The following is a 20,922-nucleotide window of genomic DNA, read 5'->3' as shown; positions in this document are numbered from 1 at the left end:
TTCGAACCTCACGAGGAACGCTTTCGTTTACAACGTAATCTCCACGCTTTAAAGATTCTTGGTTACTGGTAAATTCATATAATTTGCGTAACATTACGCGATACTGCGTAAAAATTACTGTTGTTCGACGGTTTAACCAGTCAAGCGTCGAGATAACGATGATCGCGCAAAGAGCGTAATTAACATTTGCTTTAAGAAGATCGCTATTCGTCGCATAGCAACGCGTCTTCGTCGTTACGTGCTATTAAACCGTACAATATAAATATCTATCGTTAAGACGAGTTAATGCTCCAAGTTATTTATGCTAAGTAACAATTAAAAGGATCAATCGTTTTTAATACTAGTCGTTCAGTATGCACCCTTCGTTCGATAGATTCTTACAAAGAAACAGCCTTGATATCTTTCCTCTTTTTTTTTTTGGGTGTTTTGATAGATACGATATTTCGACGATAGTACTAGGATAATAAATATCTATATAATAACGAATAATTAAGAATTAAGTAATGCTAACACTGAGTTACGTCGACGTGAACAGCGTAGCCGAAAGTGACAAAGTAGATTGGTAATAAATTGTATTATTTTCTCTGTTGTTTTCGGCTACGTTACGATACCAGTCACAGTTCTTCGATCATTGTCTTTGTTAAAATGTTACTAAACTAGACTTCTCGGATCTCACGTTCGATAGTACGGCCGGTATGTAGACATCGGAATATTATTTTTCGACAAATGGTGCACGTCGCCCTGATCGTACTCCACATCGTTGTAGATTCCGCTTTGATTCTATAATGAAACAGAAATCACGTGTTTTGAAACCACTCAGAAACCAGAACGGAGTCTAAAAATTAAATTTTTATTTATTTTTCGTTGTATATCAGCAAATGTATCAAGCATTAAGGCTGTTTTAAGTTTCTAGTTTTGTTTGTACCTTCATGAATAAGTAAAAACATACATATATATTTAATTCATCCTATAAAAAATATAATTCATAATTTTGTAAAGCACCAATCAAATATTCAAAGAATTAAGTTCATAAGTTTTTGGTAATGTAATGAGACTGAGCTCCCAACGAACCCCCCAGGATCGTTTGAGAGGTGAAAAGTTGTGAAATATTGGGAAGGTGGCTCGTTTTGCTATGTACTATCGAATAAGGTAGGTACTCACCGCCAAGGATGACCTAGACTTCGGCCTGGGAACATGGAAGCCGCTGTTCTGCGGGATCAAGTCAGCCCTATCCTTATCCTGTAGCTCGGAGTCCGAGCTGTCCGGGTCTGGTTGGTGTCTTTGTCTTGATCTCGGTGGAGCTTGAAGTCTTGGCAACGGAACTGGTGGTAATGTTCCGTGAACGTTCAGAGGTGGATAGCCAAACACGGCTGAACTGGGTCGAGTCGGACCCATGGGCTCCGTCTATAGTCAAACCACAACTTAACACACAATGTCTCGACAGAAATTATTGAATAGAAGTCTAGAAAGCAATCAGACCTCTGAAAACAATAGAACGTAGAACAGTGTTGAGTGAGTTTTGCTCAACCTCTGTAAAAAATAGCTCAACTCTATTTCTGTTTTAATTGTTACAAATGATAAGTAATCATCATCAAAATGAGTAAATAGAAGGTTCTCGAAAAAAGAAACAAATTACAGTCAATTGACGTACATTCGAGCTGCATAGGTCGAGCGACGCTCAGCTTCGAGTCGGCTTCGCTTTACCTTTTTTATTTATAGAATATTTATAAACGAATAAAGCTTCGATTCATAAAGGCTTTCGAGTTACAGAGGTCCGACTTTGTACATCCCTTTCCCCTCGAATTGTGAACCCAGCGAAAATGCTTTCTAACGCGGTAAAGGGCTTTCCCCGTTTTACGCTTTATCGATAAACTCATAAAACAACAATGGAAGGATGCACCGAGCTGTGGATGCAACCTTCCGGCGTGCAAGTTTGTTCGGCGCAAGGTTAACTGTGTTAAAGTTGATACCAACCGCGTATACGTTGGCAGTCGCCATGTGATCAGCAAAGTGTGCCCACATATAGGGTGGCAAGTTGGTCGGTGGTCCTTGCTTTACGGAAGCCAGAGTGCCCACGGAACCGACCCTCGCTAAAGTTCCTGGGAGTGTACCAGGGATACCACCCTGAATGTATCCGTAAACTGGCGAACCAACCGATTTCTGTTCCCGCGACCATCTTCGACTGCAGCACGTGTTAAATGCGATTACCAAGGCGTCAACGAAAACATGTTTTAACGAGATTCTACTTACCTCCACATGACCAGACATACGAGCGTTAAAACTATAATTATTAAAGCAGCTACCGACGCTCCTATTGCTACGCCCAGGACCTCTCCATCGACCTCGCATTGAGCACCATAGTAATTACCAGTACACCTGCGAAACCGAAAACCTTTGTAGGAGTACAAAAATATTTGGATAACTGCAATTACACTTCACACACTGTGAAGTTCAACCTTGAACGACCTGCGTAGTGTAACCTGATTTGAACTCATATATGGGTGATACAATGGGTACAGAATGCAAAAGTGAAACTTTTTTATTTTTATTTTTTTTTTAATGAAACTTTTACCATCGTGTTTGTGACAGTTTCCCGATTAAAATAAGACCAAATACGATATAATTTATTTTCTACCTACTCCTAATAGAGTATAAAATCGCGTTAAATACGATTACATACGCAAATATGATTCGAGTTATATCCTGATTCTTTAATTAAAATAAATATCCTTAGTTCGCTGTTTTATATCAATCAAGCTTTTACAACTGCTTCGCTTCCGTATTTCTCGCAGTTATCCAAGATTTACTGTACAGAACTTCCTTTTTGCTTTTATCAACGAACAATTTCATTCACTCACGTGCACTGCATGTGGTCTCCCTGGTAGGAGCACGATCCTCGATTGTTGCAGTAAGTCGAGGGACAGGATATACAGGTCCTGCCGGATTCATTAGGGTCATCCTTGTGAGTATCTTTCAATCCCGGATTGCAAGAGCAAGTGAACCCGCCCCAATTGTTTACGCAAGTTGCCAACGAATGACAGTCGTTCAATTCCGACGACATGCACTCGTCCAGATCTAAAATGTAAAATATAGAGTCGTACTTTGTGACGCGAAACGTACGGTTCAGATAAGTTCTTTAATCATTGTTACGAGTCCGACCTTGTAGGTTTGATATAGATCCCGGTGGACTGTCGACGTACAGGGCACTGTTTCCTATATTATTGCTTCTTCTGTGAATAACACCGAGCAAATGTCTCTGCAATTCTCCCGCCAGGCTCGGTCTGATCGTTCTCGGTTCGTAAGTGAGTTTCAACGTTGCGTTGACGAAGACACCTCCTTGCCCTTGGCTCACGTCACCCTGATACACGCCGTTTATCGAGGAGCCCATGTACTCGTCCGAGAACGGCGTCATCGACATGGCGGATTCGATCTAAACAACGCGAACAATTCAAAAGATTCGTTTCGCTCATCGAGACGTAAGATTCAAGGCTGGTCGAACTTACAGCTCGATTGGCTTCGTAGGCCAAAGTCTGGTAGGATTCGGAGTCCTTGTCCGTGAACCCTTGATCCCACACGACTTTCCTGTCGTAGATCTTGTCCACTCTCATGGACACCACGATACTGATGATTTCTGAGAAAATAGGATCGGTATTGATCGAAGGGTAACTAATTTTGGATTTTCATCCGGTAAGTTTGAACATCTACGAACTTTTGCACGGCAAGGAGTGCTGCAATCTGGCGTATCCTGGCTTACAGTGACAAGCAGACACTCCTTGGACGGTGGCGCACGCCTCGTGCTGACTGATGTCGCAAGTGCTCGTGTCGCCCACGATGCAAGTGTCGATTCTCACCGGGGGTTGAGTCGGTCTCCTGTGGAACGTTGGCCTTCGAATCGGTCCTATGGGTCTTGGACTCAGAGCTGGAGGATCGGGTTGTGGGACCGCGAATCTGTAACAAACGATATTGAAAATCTCGATATTTTCGAGACCTCTCACACCCCTACTATGTAGTAAAAGCTGGATATATGCTAAAAAATTGGGACCCCAATCGATTGTCGAGCGTAGAAAGGAGCAACTAGTCAAGGGGAATGTCTCCTCAGTGGTAGGGATGAACACCGAGCATTTATCGCGTAGGTCGATTCGTGCATACATCGAACGTTCATTATAGTCAAGTAAAAATTTTTCGGGAAACAAACCCAGTGCCGACAACAGCAGGCGGTTGCGTCCTCGTCGGTTGAGGCTGCGACTGCACGTGCGTCGACGTTTGATCCGTATTTTCGAACAGGTTCAGGTACGTCCTTTTCCCGTCGATGCTGACGAATCCTTGACCCTCGACAGCGGATGTTAGAATCACGTCCGCGCTGCCCGCGTTTACCGGCACCCTGACTCCGTCCCCTGTGGTCAAAGGAAAAAAGGGACGTACAGAATTGTTCGCGCGAGCGTTTGTGCAATTAGCGCGCGTTAATGTTTACCGGAGCCTCCACCGCCAGGGCCTTGGATAGCCGAGACCGTGACATCAAAAATATCACCGAGAGGTGGATGCCTCGGTGGCGCGTACGGTCGTTGAGTCGCCAGTCCCTGAGATCCTGTGTAATCCAAGGTATCGTCGAGGACGATTCCAGGTCGGGGTCGGTAAGCATAGCGATCCGTGGGGGCTACAAAGGAAATTAATTTACCGTGACGGCTATCGGGGTGTACAAAGGAAACTAATTAAGCGTGCTTGTTGTTCTCGTAGGCTACGCGTAGAAATTCATTATAGATCGAATGCGATATTCTTAACGTATATCGAGCCGTTCGAGCATTCGTGAGAACGTCTTACCTGAACTCTTGGTAAAAGTGTTGGTGGCTGGTGCGTGAATCGTGCTTTTCTCCGTGGTCGATGTGGTTTTCGTGAACGTGGATGGGAAATTGTCCGTTGGCGTCGGGACGCTCGACGTGCTCGTCGCGGTATCGAAATCGGACGATTTGCTCGGCTCCAATGCCACCATGGTCGTCGTGTCCGGGAGATTGTTACTCGAATTATCAGCGGTGGCAAGCTTCGTGGCCGAGACGATCGTTTTCGTCGTCGTGGGTTGAATCACGTGGACCGACGAGCTGGTCTCGATGTTCAGCGTGGACGTAGCGAAGGATTTCGTCGTCGTCTTGGTAATCGTCGACTTCTCCATAGTCTTCTCGTTGCTCGGTTTTAAAGTGGCGTTGTGAGCGTCGGTGTTCTTGGTCGATTTCGTCGGTTTTACTTCCAACGGTATCACAGGCTTCGGAGAGTCATCGTGCTTCGCGTCGCTCACTTGATTGGAATGACTAGGCTCCACTCCAACTGTCGTCGTCTTCTCGTTACTTATTTTATTCTCCTTATGCGGCGATTGATGCTTGTGCTCTTTTTTCGTCGAGCTCTCGGCGTCTGGTTTTTTCGTCGCGTCCTCACCGATCGGTTTTTCCGCGATCCTCGAGTCGTTTTTATCTTTCTGGTGGTTATCCTCCGCGTGGACTTTGGCTGGATATTCCAGACCATTCGTGGTGGTCTCGTTCCGATAGTTCTCGTCCTTTTTAGGGGAGGATTCGTTCGTCGGCTTGCCGTCGGGTTTCGAGTCGAAGTGATATTTATCCGTGTGCTTGTCGTCCTGTTCCTTCTCCCGATGAAAGGAGGAATCCAACGACGGCGGCAGCGGTTTGTACGGCGGGATCGGTCGTCTGTTGCCCCCTGAATGACCAAAATCGACGCGAGCGATTAAAACGATAAGCAAGGAAAAGAAACGGACGTGTATATGGGCTGGCAACATTACCGGGACGATTCCATGTCCACGGGCGATTCCCTTGCGGAACAATTTGCTCTGGCAACGGGACTCCGTTCACGAAGGGTCTGACCGGTCTTTCCGGTGGTAGCTGATTGACCAATGGTCTATCTGGTGCCGGCGGTTTCTCGAATGGGTAAGGATGATCCGGCGGAGGAGGAGGATTCATTCCAGGCGTGTCGAAGTCCGGTGGTAACGGCGGTACGTCGGAAATTCGCGGTGGCCCTCTGTTATTGATCCTTCAAAAAGATAATTACGCGCTGGTATTCAGAGTGCGTCAGAAAAAAATTACATAATGTGATGTAATACTTTCGGTAAAGAATTCTTTTCGCGAAAGCACGTAGGATTTTGGGGGTATGTGTATTCACCAAAAATAATTTTTTTTGGAACGATTTGAAATTTTTTAATTTTGTCCTTGTACCTGGTAGCTTGGATCGGTCTCAGTGGCCTAACAGTGTTCGCTGCGACGTTTACGTTTCCATTTAGCAGCTTGACGATCCCCGTGATGATGTCCTGTATGTCGGGGTTCGCCTGTCGTTGCCCTGGAGAAGCGGTCTGCAGAATAGGCGGCGGTGCGTGTTCGCTATAGATCCTCGCGGTCTCCTGGCGTGCTCGTCTTTGTTGATCTACCGCCTGCAGATATTGTGCTTGTTGGGGCGACACTCCAGCTAGCTGATGGGGCTCCGTCAAGAGTTTCGGTCTCTGCGGAGCCCCTTGTCCTTCCCCCGACAAGAATTCGCTCGCTGTGGGTGATATACTGTAGTGGACAAAATATTATTTTTAGTATCGATCGTCTGCGCTACGTAAAAGGTACTGTACACTCGCGAGAAGTTGGCTAGCAAGACGGCAAAGTCTTATCAAAATTGAAACGGGGGCAAGTTCGTGTCAAAAGATTTTGTCAAAATGGACCTCCGTTTTTGAGAACTTTGAGTTTCAAGTTTTGCACGCTACCATTAGTTTAGACAGCAAAGTCTTATCAAAATTGAAAGGGGGGCAAGTTCGTGTCAAAAGATCTTGTCAGAATGGGTCTTTGAGAACTTTGAGTTTCAAGTTTTGCACGCTACCATTAGTTTAGATAACAAAGTCTTATCAAAATTGAAAGGGGGGCAAGTTCGTGTCAAAAGATCTTGTCAGAATGGGTCTTTGAGAACTTTGAGTTTCAAGTTTTGCACGCTACCATTAGTTTAGATAACAAAGTCTTATCAAAATTGAAAGGGGGGCAAGTTCGTGTCAAAAGATCTTGTCAGAATGGGTCTTTGAGAACTTTGAGTTTCAAGTTTTGCACGCTACCATTAGTTTAGTTTCGTAAACCATGACAACAGTGAACAGTTGTAGCTGCAGCGGTAAAGTGTTCAGTTATGGTGCTAGAGGTATGCGATTCGAATCCCAATAAGGTAAAAGACCCAATACTTGGACAGGTCCCCCTACTCGAACATCAGTGTACATAATGTTGATTATTATCTTTGATATTTCCTCAATTATATTTCTAAAAATGTATTTATATGCTCGTTCCCATTCCTTAAAATAAATTTCCGTGGTAAACAAAAATTTTGTAACATATATTTACGTATCGTTTCTTGTTAGCTTTACTTTTTTATGTCGTGTCTCGAGAAGCTTGTATCCCGTTTTAGCATGGCAAATAAACGTACGACTTACTGATAGTATTTGTCAGGTTTGACTTCTATATTGTTGCCATCGATATGGTCGATGTATTTCGAGGACGTCAACTCGTCCATAGCTTCCACGTGTCTGGTATCCTCGTCTTCGAATCTCACTTCGTTTTTGTCGAAGTTGTCAACGCTCCTTGAGCTTTCCAGTTGGAACGCCGGAACGGTCCTCTGGAAAGTCGGCGATCCATCACGGTGTAAGACGTTTGACGTCTTTTCCCAATTCGGGTACCTCTGGGTGTCACTGCTAGCAACCGTGACTTCTTGGGAGGAACGGGAGGACGTTCGGTTGTTTTGGATAGTCAGCACACCTGTACATAGTTAGACAGCAATTTATAAACCTGTTTTACCAATGTCTTCTATTTTTCTTTTTCTAATAACCTTCGAGTGCTCCTGTTTTGCATAAATTCGCCATTGCATTCGAGCACGGAAGGCATCGCGATAAGCAACGGACCCAAGAAAAAGGTTTGCGCGGCTCATTACGCACAAAACCACGTAATTGCCCTATATAGAGATAGGTAATTGTATCGCGATTAAATCTTGTAATAGAACCTTTGTTGTTCGCGTGAGAAGGACGTCGGTTACTCGACTCGAACAATCTTGGATTTTTATTTACAAGTAACGAATAAACAATTCTTTTCTCGCAGATGCGACGAGTTTGCTAGCAAATAAAAATATATAATTAGAGAACTGAATAAAATTATTCTTTAACCCTTTGCACTCCAAATTATATTCCAATTTTGTTACCAGCGGCTCCCAATATGCTTTTAAGTGTTTTATTTACACTGTTGTATTTTGTAATTTTCAAGTGTATAATATCTGTTTGGTTTGGACTTGAAAAAATGTCGAATGAGACTTGACGAAGGAGCTCCTGAATAATAATTGATGTATAGTCGCACTCGACATAGGAGTGCAAAGGGTTAATGGATCTAACGAATATCAGAGATAATCAACATTATACACGCTGGTGTTCAACGATCGGATATTTTACCTTAACGTAGGAGCATGGCAATTTTGTGGTCTTTCCATCGATCGAGCATTTAAGTCGGAGCGTCGCGTAAACCGCAAGAAGCGTCGCGCTGTCGATGGCCGTGGCAGAATCGCAAAAAATCGTGAAGATCACGGCTGATCGGCAAGGAAAACGGTACTCGAGCGGTTGACATTCTCGAGGCCGGTATCGAGTGGTTTGACCAACCGTGGACGTGACGCGTATGAAATTACTACTCTTTCTCTCTCTTTTGTACTCTCCCGTTCTCGTTACTCGCGTCACACCTTCTACCTTTTGGCGAGGGGGGCAAAAAAACGTTCGTCGAGATCGCGCGCATTGAATTCTTTTTAATTGCACACCGTGGACGATCCCTTTCGAGAATTTTCAACCACTCTCCACTTTCAGTCGCTCGAGAAATGAATTTTTTCATTTTTTCAATGATTAAAATAAGTTTTCGGGTCCATTGTTTTTCGTAATCGCCGTCAGAGGGAGCGTTCTTCTCGCAAGCGTTCACCCAAATTCCTTAGTAGCCTCACTAGAGAACTACAGACCTGAAGATATTCCTTTCAAAATGCAAATCTCCCAAACCTAGTTGATTCTAACACACACATCGCATGATGTATGATAAGGGGGTTTTTGAAATCTTTCCCTCTAACAGTAACCATGAAATCTAACTAGAAAAAATACCACACAAATTCTAAATGCAGGTTATAGGGAGAAAGGAACTGCACACACCCAGTGAGAAACAACCCCCCATCCCCAATATTCCTCTTTCACAGAACCCCACAGTAGCATGAAAAAATCGACAAATGCATCGTAAGCAATGGTGGTTACTTCTAGACCGAATAAATAGTGAATATTTATTAAACAGGGTAGCTTCGTTGGGCGGCTGGTGCGCGTATAACTATTTTACGGTCGCGTTCAGGTACAGTTCTAGCGTTGAAATTCCCTGGCAGACGAGCCAGAAGGGAACAATGGGGGGCTTTCCATGCAGCGATTCAACGACGCGCGAAGCAATTTAAGTGAAACTACAATTGCCGGCCGGTTGCAGAGATCATCGCGACTCGATAATAACGATCGAGTGCCCTGAATATCGCGTGGAAACTTGGATTACTAACCGAGATAATTAATCGTTTCGATCGACGCGCCACGCGAGTGGTCGATCCAGCTACGTGTGTACGTAAGCGGTGCGGGTAAATACGCGTCTCGAAACCCGACGAAAGTAGATGTTCGCGAACGATTCGCCGGTGCTTTGTTCCTTAGAAAGTGCATGCATATTATAGTATCATTTTCCTGGGTTTTTTCTTCTATTCGGACCTTTCACCGTCTTCCAACGGTCGATTCGAGGAGCGCCTAGTCTGCAGCGGAGTTCCTGTCGCTAACGAGGCAACGAGGATAATCGCCTAACGGGGCTCGTCCAATTTATTAAACTCGCCGATCGATTTAAGGAATTATTTCATCGGTGAATCAAAAGCTAATTGTTTTCGTTCGCTCGTTACGGCTTCTTTTTCGCGAAGGAACAGGCAGCTTTTGTATAATTGATGTGCCCATGGCTCGTTGCATTTGTTATCGTTCTACGTTGATAATTAATTACCCATCGCCGAAGCGGTAGGCTGGTCGTGTAACGAGCATACATGCTATCTACTATTCTTCTTTCGCGTTAGGAATTTTATTTTATTTCTATTTCATGTCGTCTTTGTAGCGCGGCAAACGAGCTAATAGAATAGAGAGGCAAAGTTGCAGAACTCGAAACAATTTTTTTAACTTATTCTTCTTTTTTATTTTCATTCTTCCTGTGTACAAAGGTAATGTTTAAAGATAGAAATTGTTGAAGTCGTCGTACATACTTGTGAATAAACGTGGCGTGTGCCTGAAATACGGTAGATATAATGCACATGCTTGTGTTGCATAATATAATTGGAAACTTGATATTTTAATTGAATTCAGAAACTTGTTTGCGTAGGGCGATGATTATGATGGAACATTGAAATATAATTATTTTCCAGTATAAATTTTGTGTAGAGAACAGTACCTACACGAAATAGAATGTTTGATGAATCTAGTTCAGCACGCGTGCTATTGAACGTGAGAGAATATGAATCACGCATGAAACATTTGCCATTCAATACCTACGCGATAGAAAAAATCCCGCTAATAGATAATTGTGTTGATTTTTATTAACTATACAAAGGCAATAAAATAGGATTCGTGAACGTTTGGTACGCGAACGCGAACAAGTTTGCCGACTCTGCTGGGTCAGTTAGTCGGGAAAATTCTGTAGGAAAATCACGATTTTCATTTCCGTTGATCGCAACGGCGTCGACGATCTATCGCTAATTGCTCATTAGGAACTGTGTTAAGCGACACGATTATCAGACAGCTGCTCGTCAGGGATTGCAATTAAGTTAACCGCTGCTTCGTTCTACTCGTCGAGCATCGTGCTCTCGATGTTCTCTCTCTGATCCCCGCTGAGATGCGCAGAGGAACGCTGACGAAGCAGATGATCCCTTCGAGATCGGTCTGACGCGTACGCCGATATTGAGATTCACGGCGTGCGGTCGTACGACCGCCAGGAAACCGTCTCTAGTTATCAGAAACGTAACGCATCGACGTTTCTAAACGGTTCTTTCAACGATCGTCGACGATAACATTTAAATTGCACGCATCGGGCTGAAACTACAGTTATCCGCCGCTCCGTGCACGCGCTCGCTTAATTCAATTTTCCCTCTGCTATTATGGAAAACCTGGTGCATTGTTGCACATGGTATCTCGAAATTATATGCCACGACCACCACCAGTGTGATTCTACGCTTTTGGAACGGCGGAAATCTACCAAAAATTGTCCTTGGACATTTGAATAATTTGACAGCAACAATACATTCATATTTATGTATATTTAGAAATTCCCTTTTATTAACAACGTATGTACACACGTTATTGCTATGAACGAGAGCTAATGACTCCATTGATCCAACTTAGATTTGTGAGTCCAGGGTCATTTCAAGGTCATCAAAATATATGTATACGACGCCATTTAAACAAATATCGCAACTTTTTAAGTAATCAATTATTAATAAGATATATTAGGGAATTGCAAACTGACTGAAATAAGTCTGACAACACTTCTTTTGTTCGTAAGAATCGCAACCAGTTGTAGAGTTCGTTACCGGGACTTTCCGTTTCCTATTTCGATGCGCGTATAAATAATAATTATAACCGCGGCTGGCATGCCGCGTACGAGTAACGGTGTTCACGTGAACACCATAACCTTCCTAACGTGAGAGCATCTGATAGGGATGCCGTGAGAATGTAGGTGAATTGCATGGTTGATTCTGTTGCAATGAACGGAATGCAGTCTCCTGCTGGTCAGGTTCGAAACACGACCGTTTCGAATGGTTCCGCGGTCCAGGACTCTCGTTCACAGGATTTATGACTTGTCCCTGCCCGAAACCACCCATACAGCACAGTTAATCGACAGGAATATTCTAGAAATATTTTCAAAATTATTGCCAAATTATCTTAGAAATATACAAATTATTTTCGGAAGATAGCCAAGTATACTCTTGGTCACTTGCAACAATATTGTTTAGAGCACAATTTCTATTCGTTGTGAAACATTTTATTCCATAATTTAAATACTTATTTCCATTTAATACAAATGGATGATCGATTATTTTAATTCGTTGCTCGAACACGCGCTCCACGAGGTAACGAGGGTACGTAACATAGTTGTGTCTTATGTGCAAACCGTCCGTAAAAATGATTACCGGTTCTGAATATCTACGATTGCCTGCCATGATACGCGCCTATAGCGATAATATTTACCAGCCTCTATGGATCCCGCTAATGGGATCTCAGCGTGTACGCGATTAACGGCCGCGTTTCCCTGTTCATTGACTTGAATGGCTCTCCGTTTCCAATTACCGAGACACCTTCGACGCTCGTGGCACCTTTGGATCCTCGAATCATTTCGTTGTCAGGCCGCGCCATCGATCGCTCCGAGCGTGCACGGGAAAAACAATCGATAAAGATGGCGTGCATCTGCCATTCGACGCCAGGAAGTCGAGAGTTGCGATCGGACGCATGAATCATAATACAGTCGCACGTAGCAAAATAGGCTGGCTCTTATTTTTTCACGAAATCTTTACAATCGTTAAAAAAATTATTTCTGCAAAAGGGAAGGTAACTCTGTTTTAAAAATGTAAAAGAAGAATTTAATAGAAGCGTTATTTAGTCGCAATATTTATCGACTAGATTCAATAATTTATTCGGACGTTTGTGTTTTCAGCGTATAGGAGTATAAATATAACTAAGCACTGTTTTCTATGTTTTACCTGCCAAAAAGAAATTTACTAAATACTTGTATGATATCTTTGAAAGCAATATAAGCATAATCTTTTATACACGATAATTAATTAAAAATTGGTATTTTTATTCGACTATAAAAAATTGTAGAACTGCGTGTTTGCTTGTTCGATATTTGGGAACAAATTGGATTCGTACGATTTTTATTTGCTTTCGGAAAAATGCGATTTTTTGCTTTTTTTTTGTCTCCGGATTATCTTTGCATTATCCAGGCTGTAATTTCTAGCGGTTCGAGTTTCCTTTTATGATTATAATATAAATTTTGGCCACGAATGGCGACCCCTGTGTTGGAGCATCGTGTGACCCTTCGACCCGACTCGAACGGCGACGAGCGCTAGCACGAGGCAAGAAGAAAGAAACGTCGAAGGGGTTTGTCCGTGGAAGTGTAGACCGAGCTATGTGCCGTCTCTCGAGGCGGTAACGGCAGACTTAACGGTATCCCATTCCAGCCCAATATTTATTCTTTTCGCCGGCGAACGCGACATTCGGCTAATTCCCCGCGATGTTCGACAGGTGCCTCGAGTTCAACTTCGACGCGCGTTTTTCGTGAATTACGAGTCACGCTGGGGGGATCTAGAAAGATTACACCTACGATACAAACCAGAGTCGACGATCAAAACTGTTTGAAACGGTTATTTCACAAATTAACGATCAACTTTTACGCGGGAACTTTTTACACTTTAAAACTCGAGGTCGCGAAAAATTTAGATAACGTATGACATGCTTCAAAAAATATGCAAACGTGATACACGTATGCTTTTAAATTTTGTATACATGTATCTATCATTGGTTTCAAGTGAATTTTCAATGCTAAAATGTGTTTTTAAAAACGACATTCAGTATAGGATTTACGAGTATTATTATTAAAGTATAAAATTATAGGTTTTAGGTTTTTCGTTTTGTCATGGCTAGGATTAAGAGAATTCTACGCCTTTGGATCAATGAAAATTTTCAGGATCAAAGTTCTTTAATTTTGTTTATTCGATACTAAAATGTGTTTTTAAAAACGACATTCAGTATAGGATTTACGAGTATTATTATTAAAGTATAAAATTATAGGTTTTAGGTTTTTCGTTTTGTCATGGCTAGGATTAAGAGAATTCTACGCCTTTGGATCAATGAAAATTTTCAGGATCAAAGTTTTTTAATTTCGTTTATTCGATACTAAAATGTGTTTTTAAAAACGACATTCAGTATAGGATTTACGAGTATTATTATTAAAGTATAGAATTATAGGTTTTAGGTTTTTCGTTTTGTCATGGCTAGGATTAAGAGAATTCTACGCCTTTGGATCAATGAAAATTTCCAGAATCAAAGTTCTTTAATTTTGTTTATTCGATAGGATAGTTTTCTGAGAGTTTTTATACTTTTAAAGTGATTAGTACAATTTGAATAGATTATAGAATGTAGATTAAACAAATTTTATTTTATTTTATTTCTGCCAAGTGCAGTCGAGCGCAATACATTCGTGAAACGGATACTACAGACTTTCGCTAAAATTCTGTTACTACATTTCGCGTAGTTAATCGCGTGGAGATAGCAGGATCCGGGTATTGTGTCGACCGATTGGTACTAGCTTTCCCATGACGTACGCTTTTACGAACGTTTGGCTCCTCCTCGTGTAGACGAAATCTGGTTCGACGAACCAATCGACTTTCCGTCCCGGCGCGTTCGATGCGATTTCGTGACACTTTCACAATTAACACGGCTGGGCGAAAGTCGGAGTGACGAAACTCTGCGCCGGATACGTCCCTGCGTTTTCTGCAGATTCGTTTCGTTGCGTAAACGAGACGTTAACACCGGAGATGGATTTCAGAGGGGTAAAAAATCCCATAAAAATCGTATTCTGCCTCCAATCGTTGGCTCGGGAAGCTTGGCGATCGAACCACGCCTAGAGGCCACGAAAGATTTTAATTAGCATACGTCAATGACACCTTCCAAGCTAAAATTACCGATAGATTCCTTCGACGTTCCAGGGAACTTCCCAAGGTGAAAGTCTGATTAATCATTTTTTTTATAGCGATTGGTGGAACACGTAATCCTCGAAGTGTTATCGAATTCGGGCTTCAGTATTATTTAAAAATTTGAATTGGAAATACATTAATTTATTTTCCATATGAAACGCTTCACAAATAACTCTGGAAATTAATTTAAAAATAATGTATTTTGTAAGTTTCTCAAAACGCCATTCGGTTAGTAGTTTACGAGATATTTAATATTGAGTTTCGACTGCTATTTACTTACTAAAATATGAACAACTTCCAAGAAAGAGCAAACCCTTTGGTTTCCCATTTACTAAATATTATTCTTTACAGATTGCACATACTCTCATTAAAACTCGTCACGTTGACGGTTACATTAAACTGTCCAACTTTCTCCTCTCACGTGTCTAAGTTGAATTTTGCAGATTCTTTTTCTCCAAGTACGGAGCGAGAAAGTGAATGTTGCTCTAAAAAAAAACGTTTCAAACCTCTCCCAAAAGTTAAACAAACTTTGAAAAATTTGAAGAATCGGTATAAAAATGTAATCGTCGCTCTGGACGTTCGTATCGATGATTCCAGATGCGAATAATCGACGCGTTGAATACTTTCGAGGGAACTTTTATAGCGTGGGTCGTGAAAACGTCGGAGCAGCAGGTACGTACGTTTCGGAGACACGAATGCGTGTCATGCTCGCGGCTTTCTCTCCCGTCGGTTCTGAAACGCGTCTATGACGCGCTCGGTACGTTTCGTTTTAAACAAAGTCAGCGAACACGTTTGAAAAATTTCACCAGACGCGACGTTTTCTCTGACGTTCTTTATCGTTTACGGTTTCTTAATCCCCAATTAACGCCACGCACAGCGCGAAGGAGCCAATGGTATCTCGTGCCCGCGGGGAAATAATTACGTCCTTTATTCTACTTTTAAATATTTATACGCTGGCCCTGCACGGCGGTCGACGAACCTTTTCACGTTTCCACGATACAAAGTCGCGATGATTCCGTCTTTGATTCGACGTCACGTATACGGAATTCTCATAGATAAATTGTTTATCTGGCGCGCATGCGCGGCAATGTAACCGGATGCGCGCCTACTTACGTATCCGCATCGCAGAAATAGTAAATCATCGCCTCTTATCAGTTCCCACCGCGACTGCACGAGTCAATTACCAGATCTATCCGATTATCTTCGCGAGATCTCTGTTGGTCGTTGCGCCTAGGACGCAAATAAACATTCCAGGGAATTCTTTAGAATCGGTTCACCCGCCAAAGAGTAATTTTACCCACTTTACTACTCGTTATTTTTAAACCATCCACGGAAATAAAGTAGACAGCGTGTTTTAATTTTAATTTTTTTTTCTTTGTAACGTTATATTGTGAATGTAGCACTTTGAGCTCTTAGAAGGACAAGATACTGTCGTGGAATAAAAGAAATGCTGTTAGTTTGGGGGACTTTTAAACCACGTCCCTAAAATTCGGTATTCCTTTACGAAATTTTTACTCAAAAGCCAAGTATAATAAAATAAAATGTATTATATAGTTGTAAGTATCTCGTTCGCCAATATCTGTGCATTGTTTTAATAAACCATGTATAAGAGTTTAAGTTGAAAAGTAGGGAACCGTTTAAATCCAAGAGAAACTGTTAAACGATAAATTTTTTAATAAGCGATTAATTATATTTAGAAAATTAGAATGTAATTATAATATTTGCTAGAAACTTTCCTTTATTAAAGGAACGTAGTTTAAGAAACCTTCATTTAACGAATTAAAACTTTCACTGTAGTAAGTGTTCCAGATACTTTATTATTTGTGCAATTCTTTTACAAGAATACGGAAATTGCAAAAATCGAATGACCAATAATAAAAACATGCTAAGAATTGATAAAGTGAGTTCAACGGCGCGAAATCGAATCGATCAGCGATAAAATCTAGCATTTAATACATACTTTAGTAAATTATACTGTGTAGAGTACGATATTAATTTTATATAGGGAATATTATTCCACGAGAGGTGGCTACTATATCCTATATAATTTACAAAAGTATGAATTAACAGTTGGATTGCGTATTTAACTCGATTTTGCTATTAGACACAAGTAATTAATACTTAGGTGACTGTGTTTTATTTGTTCACCGGTTTTTTAAGACTTTCGTGCTCTTAAGGGGTCTGGTAACTCTAGAATATTGAAAACTTCGATTTTTTTTTTTTTGGCTTAAATAATGGTTTGAAGCCTTAAAAACATTATGCGAATGGTCTCAGTGTCGGAACAATGTTTTTGCTGAAAATTTAGAGCCCCAAACGATGACGTGTATCTGCGTCCTGTAGCGCGTTAAATGCATTTTCCTCGGAACTATGTTTTACAAAACGGTGTGTAGCATTACTCCAGTTCTAATTAATCAATTGCTTTGAAAATTTACAGTTATCTTTACTATTATATTTATTAGGCATTGACGATCCGTTTTTTTCAAAATTGTCAAATAATTCTGCAAAATATTCGTAATAAGAACTCGTTTTTGTGTTAAAATTCGATTTTAAGTTTCAAATATCTGCCACATTGTTCATTTTTATATAAATTGAAATGTCTCATCGTCAATGCCTAGGACATTTATCATAGTTAATGGAATATTTCGGTTTTTGTTGTACATAACAACCATTTTACCACAATCCTGCACACCAGCTGGCCATCAAAACAAGAAGTGGCTCGGGAACATGGCGCTGTGTAGGCTTAATTATAAATATTTTTTAAACATTGCCAAGGGTTTTTTTCAACATTTGTTATACCTAAATACAGTGCAAAGTTTCAGAATAATTGAATGCTTACTTTATCTTCAGTGTTGCTTAAAAAAATGCCTCGTTTTCCATACCGCTAGAGGTACCAGACCCCTTAAATTATTGGCGCTTATGGTCGATATTAGTCAAGCTATCTACGAAGTCGTTTAATGCGATCGAACGCTTCTTATTGCTGGGAATGTTGCGCAGAATTCCAAAGGCATATGCAATATTTCTCGATACAATTTAACTGCTGGCAGCCGAATGGAAGCCGCGAACACGGCGTGTCGCTTTTTATCTTCTCAAACTCGTTGCTCGAACGACAGGAAATTTTCGACAGAGGTCAAGATACCGGTTTCAGCATCAACCGCGCGGGTTCTGGTTTTAAGGGGGATTGTCGAATGACAGGTCTAAAAGTAGTTGTTATTTAGGAATTATTTCTCACAAAATTATTCGCTACATTGAACTCTTTTTGATCATAAAAGAAAACATCTTTGAATCGTAGACAAAAATTTTTTATTCCCATTTCTTCTTTAACAATAATTCTTTTACATTTTATCAATATCTTCATCGAATCGCAGCAAATGAAATTTTCTCTCAAAGATGAAAACTTTTGGGACTGAACCTGACTTGGGGGGAAAAAAATTGACGATTTTGAAGATTCATAACTTGTTAAAGAAAGTTTACTTTTTTCTTTAATACTATTTTACTGTGTAGTATTATTGTAAATGAACGATAAGATCAAAATTGCAGGTTTAGTCCCTAGACGAATATTAATGAGTACATTTTACATTTTACATCACAAAATCGATATTTTTCTTCCTCATAAAATCTCTTGTTTACCAATTTTGTCTATTTCTGTTTCGAACTTTCTGTACTCCGATGCTCCGTTTTCTTGTTATCATTGTCATTGTTATTTAATTGTTATTACTAGACTGCGGATCTTTATGCAAATTCACATTTTTATTAATAGAATTAATGAAACGGAAGCTTCGCAGAGGGCTGTCTCAAACCCTAAATATAATAATTCGTATCTTACTTTAAGTATTTCTTATATTTTTGCATATTAAATGCGTTCTATAGTTTTTTGAGGATTAAAATTTCCCATAAATGCATAAACATCCGCAGTCTAGTTATTACAATGTTTAAAACCTCCACTAAATGTTGCGTCAGCCAGAAAAGCATTCAATCCTTCGTTTCCATAAAGTCTCCTTGACCAAATCTTCGTAAATTGATAATAAATGACTGGAAACTCCTTTGGAAAACCTGACTGGTGCTTATGTTCTTTTAATTTTGCTTCTACCACATGCTGCTTGCATAGTAGCATACCAACTTTCACGTACCCGTTGGCAGTATTGATGTTGCGGTTCTTCATCGGTTCAACACATACGGTAACATGTGGCTAAGATGGGGTTCTTCATATTTATTACAAAATCCGAATAGCTGGATCATAATATACTGTTAACTTTTGCATGAGTGCATCTTCTCTCCTTTTCATAACGTTTCGAAGACACGTGCCCTATACATTCATTTCGTCCAATGTTACATCTTCGACATACGGTTGGAAATCAAGAGTTTCATTTTTGATACATTTCACACTGAATTAATTTCCCGATTTCAAAAACACTTCTTTTACGGCGTCTACTCCCATTTTCGATGATAATTATGGAACTTATTTCTCCTTTCCTTGCCACTTCTCACTTGTGAATCATCTTTTACGAGTTTCACATGGATAACACACTTTTGACACGTGTCAAATCTCCACCCATACACCCACGTGCAAAAACTTAATACAAAAAGTAGTTTGCACGAATCTTAAAACATTGATAAAAATGAAAAATCGATTTTTTTAACCTGTCGCTCAACGATCCCCCCTTAACTCATTGACTGCCGTGTCACCCATACGTGACATGATTCTTCACTGGGGAGCTAAAACAATTAATTCTCGAGATTAGATGTTAAAGAAAATAAATCTAGATAGGACTCTTGAATTTCAATTCTTCAATTTCTGTCGTCTAAAAACAAGGTTTCGTTTCCATGGACAATTCGAGGGGTTCGGTCCGGCAGTCAACGGCGTTAAAGGCCTATCGAACAGGTTCCACGCGTTAATTCCCCGAATATCCGCTTCTTCCTGCGTACGAGGACGATCCCAGAGACAGCAAGCTCCAGGCGTCAAGATTTCTACAAAGTCTAATCTCTAATGATCATTAGCACCGCAGTGGAACATGCGAGCTCGGAAAGTGTGCCTCGAATTGATCTCCATCTCTCCCGTCAGGATTCCTAATTACCTCCTAGCATGGTTCGCGAGGTCTGATGTTTCGCAGGATGCTAAGCGTCTCCCTGATGCACGAGCTAAATTACCCCGAGACAAAGTGACCATCGGGCAGAAACGCGTAACGTTGCTTGTAACTGTACAGCGGTGTGTTTGCGTACCCTAAATTCCTCGTCTCGTGCCCCTCGCGTTCGATAATGGCGCGCATTCGGCGCACAAAACAGCAGAAAACGGAACATACCTGGTAGGATGAGGAGCAACAAGGTCACCAGGACCTTCGACTCCACGCGTCCCGCCATCCTTCGTTCTCTTCGCGCGTCGGCGGTCGGAACGGTGCGCCGTTGTTTGTTCTTCCTGATCAAGGTCAGGCTAAACGCCAAGGACACGCTGATGGATCTCCTCAGGAGCACCTGCGGTGGCTGGACCAGTCTTTGTCGTCGCGAAACGTGCCACGGTACCAGCCGCCATTTTGGATCGCGAGCCTACGCCGTGCAAAAACCTCGGGCATCGTCGAAACTTTGATGTCCCCGGGTGTTCGCCATTCTTTCCTCTCCTCGTACGATCCTTCCCACCGACGGCGGGCCTTTTTTCTTCTCGTTTCGTTCGGTCTCGCACTCTCGCGCACGACGGCTCTGACCTACTTCGCCCGCGGTTAGGTCCGGTGTACACGTCAGTTTTTCGGAGCGGTATGCGTCCACCGGCGGTTCGTCACCTTTTCCCTCGACTTTTCTGCCCGCTCGAAACTTTCTCGTCTCGTTCAATCGACTCGAAGCCGCTGTTTCACCGTGCCTGGCTATGCGGGTCGATGCGATGCACAGATACGTCCCGCGTCCTTATTACGAAAAGAGGAGATTTCTCTCGTCCAATGAATTTAGAAACCCAGAGCTGCACGGTTACCCTCCAATTTCCCTCGTTTCTCGACCTGTTCCTTATCCTACATTTTACATACGGTCGAGGTGTTGCGCGAGTCAACTGTGTTCCACAAAACGACACCGACTTTCCGTACACTGTCGACGTTCGATCGCACCCATTCGTCGGCAGCTGGTGTTCTCGAACGTGAAATTCACGATCCGTGGACGGGGCTCACTGGA

The 20,922-nt window shown here is 41.8% G+C and overlaps 1 protein-coding gene across 1 annotated transcript; it reads right to left on the bottom strand.

Annotated features, from left to right (window-relative positions):
* Positions 1–71: 71 nt before the first annotated feature.
* LOC122403373 lies at positions 72–20,264 on the bottom strand. The gene is made up of 15 exons (XM_043406865.1): positions 20,073–20,264; positions 7,448–7,769; positions 6,213–6,548; positions 5,783–6,030; positions 4,819–5,700; positions 4,472–4,654; positions 4,196–4,394; positions 3,710–3,948; positions 3,504–3,631; positions 3,160–3,430; positions 2,859–3,075; positions 2,251–2,376; positions 1,975–2,182; positions 1,162–1,404; positions 72–780 (listed from the first exon to the last, which is right to left on the bottom strand). The coding sequence occupies exons 1-15, from the start codon at positions 20,128–20,130 to the stop codon at positions 673–675; spliced, it is 3,768 nt and encodes a 1,255-aa protein (XP_043262800.1). The 5' UTR covers positions 20,131–20,264; the 3' UTR covers positions 72–672.
* Between the last annotated feature and the right edge of the window lie 658 nt (positions 20,265–20,922).

Source organism: Colletes gigas, unplaced genomic scaffold (genome assembly GCF_013123115.1).
Source record: "Colletes gigas isolate AHSC1104 unplaced genomic scaffold, ASM1312311v1 Colletes_gigas_Sc00051, whole genome shotgun sequence".
Taxonomy (NCBI): Eukaryota; Metazoa; Arthropoda; class Insecta; order Hymenoptera; family Colletidae; genus Colletes; species Colletes gigas.
This window is presented reverse-complemented; position numbering and strand designations above follow the sequence as displayed.

Bases quoted from the DNA above. Each gene is read 5' to 3' on its own strand.
- LOC122403373 (XM_043406865.1), bottom strand. From the start codon at position 20,130: ATGGCGGGACGCGTGGAGTCGAAGGTCCTGGTGACCTTGTTGCTCCTC. The intron at 3,632-3,709 runs GTTCGTAGATGT...CTATTTTCTCAG, and splicing joins GCACTCCTTGCCGTGCAAAA to AAATCATCAGTATCGTGGTG. The intron at 3,431-3,503 runs GTAAGTTCGACC...CGCGTTGTTTAG, and splicing joins CCTACGAAGCCAATCGAGCT to ATCGAATCCGCCATGTCGAT.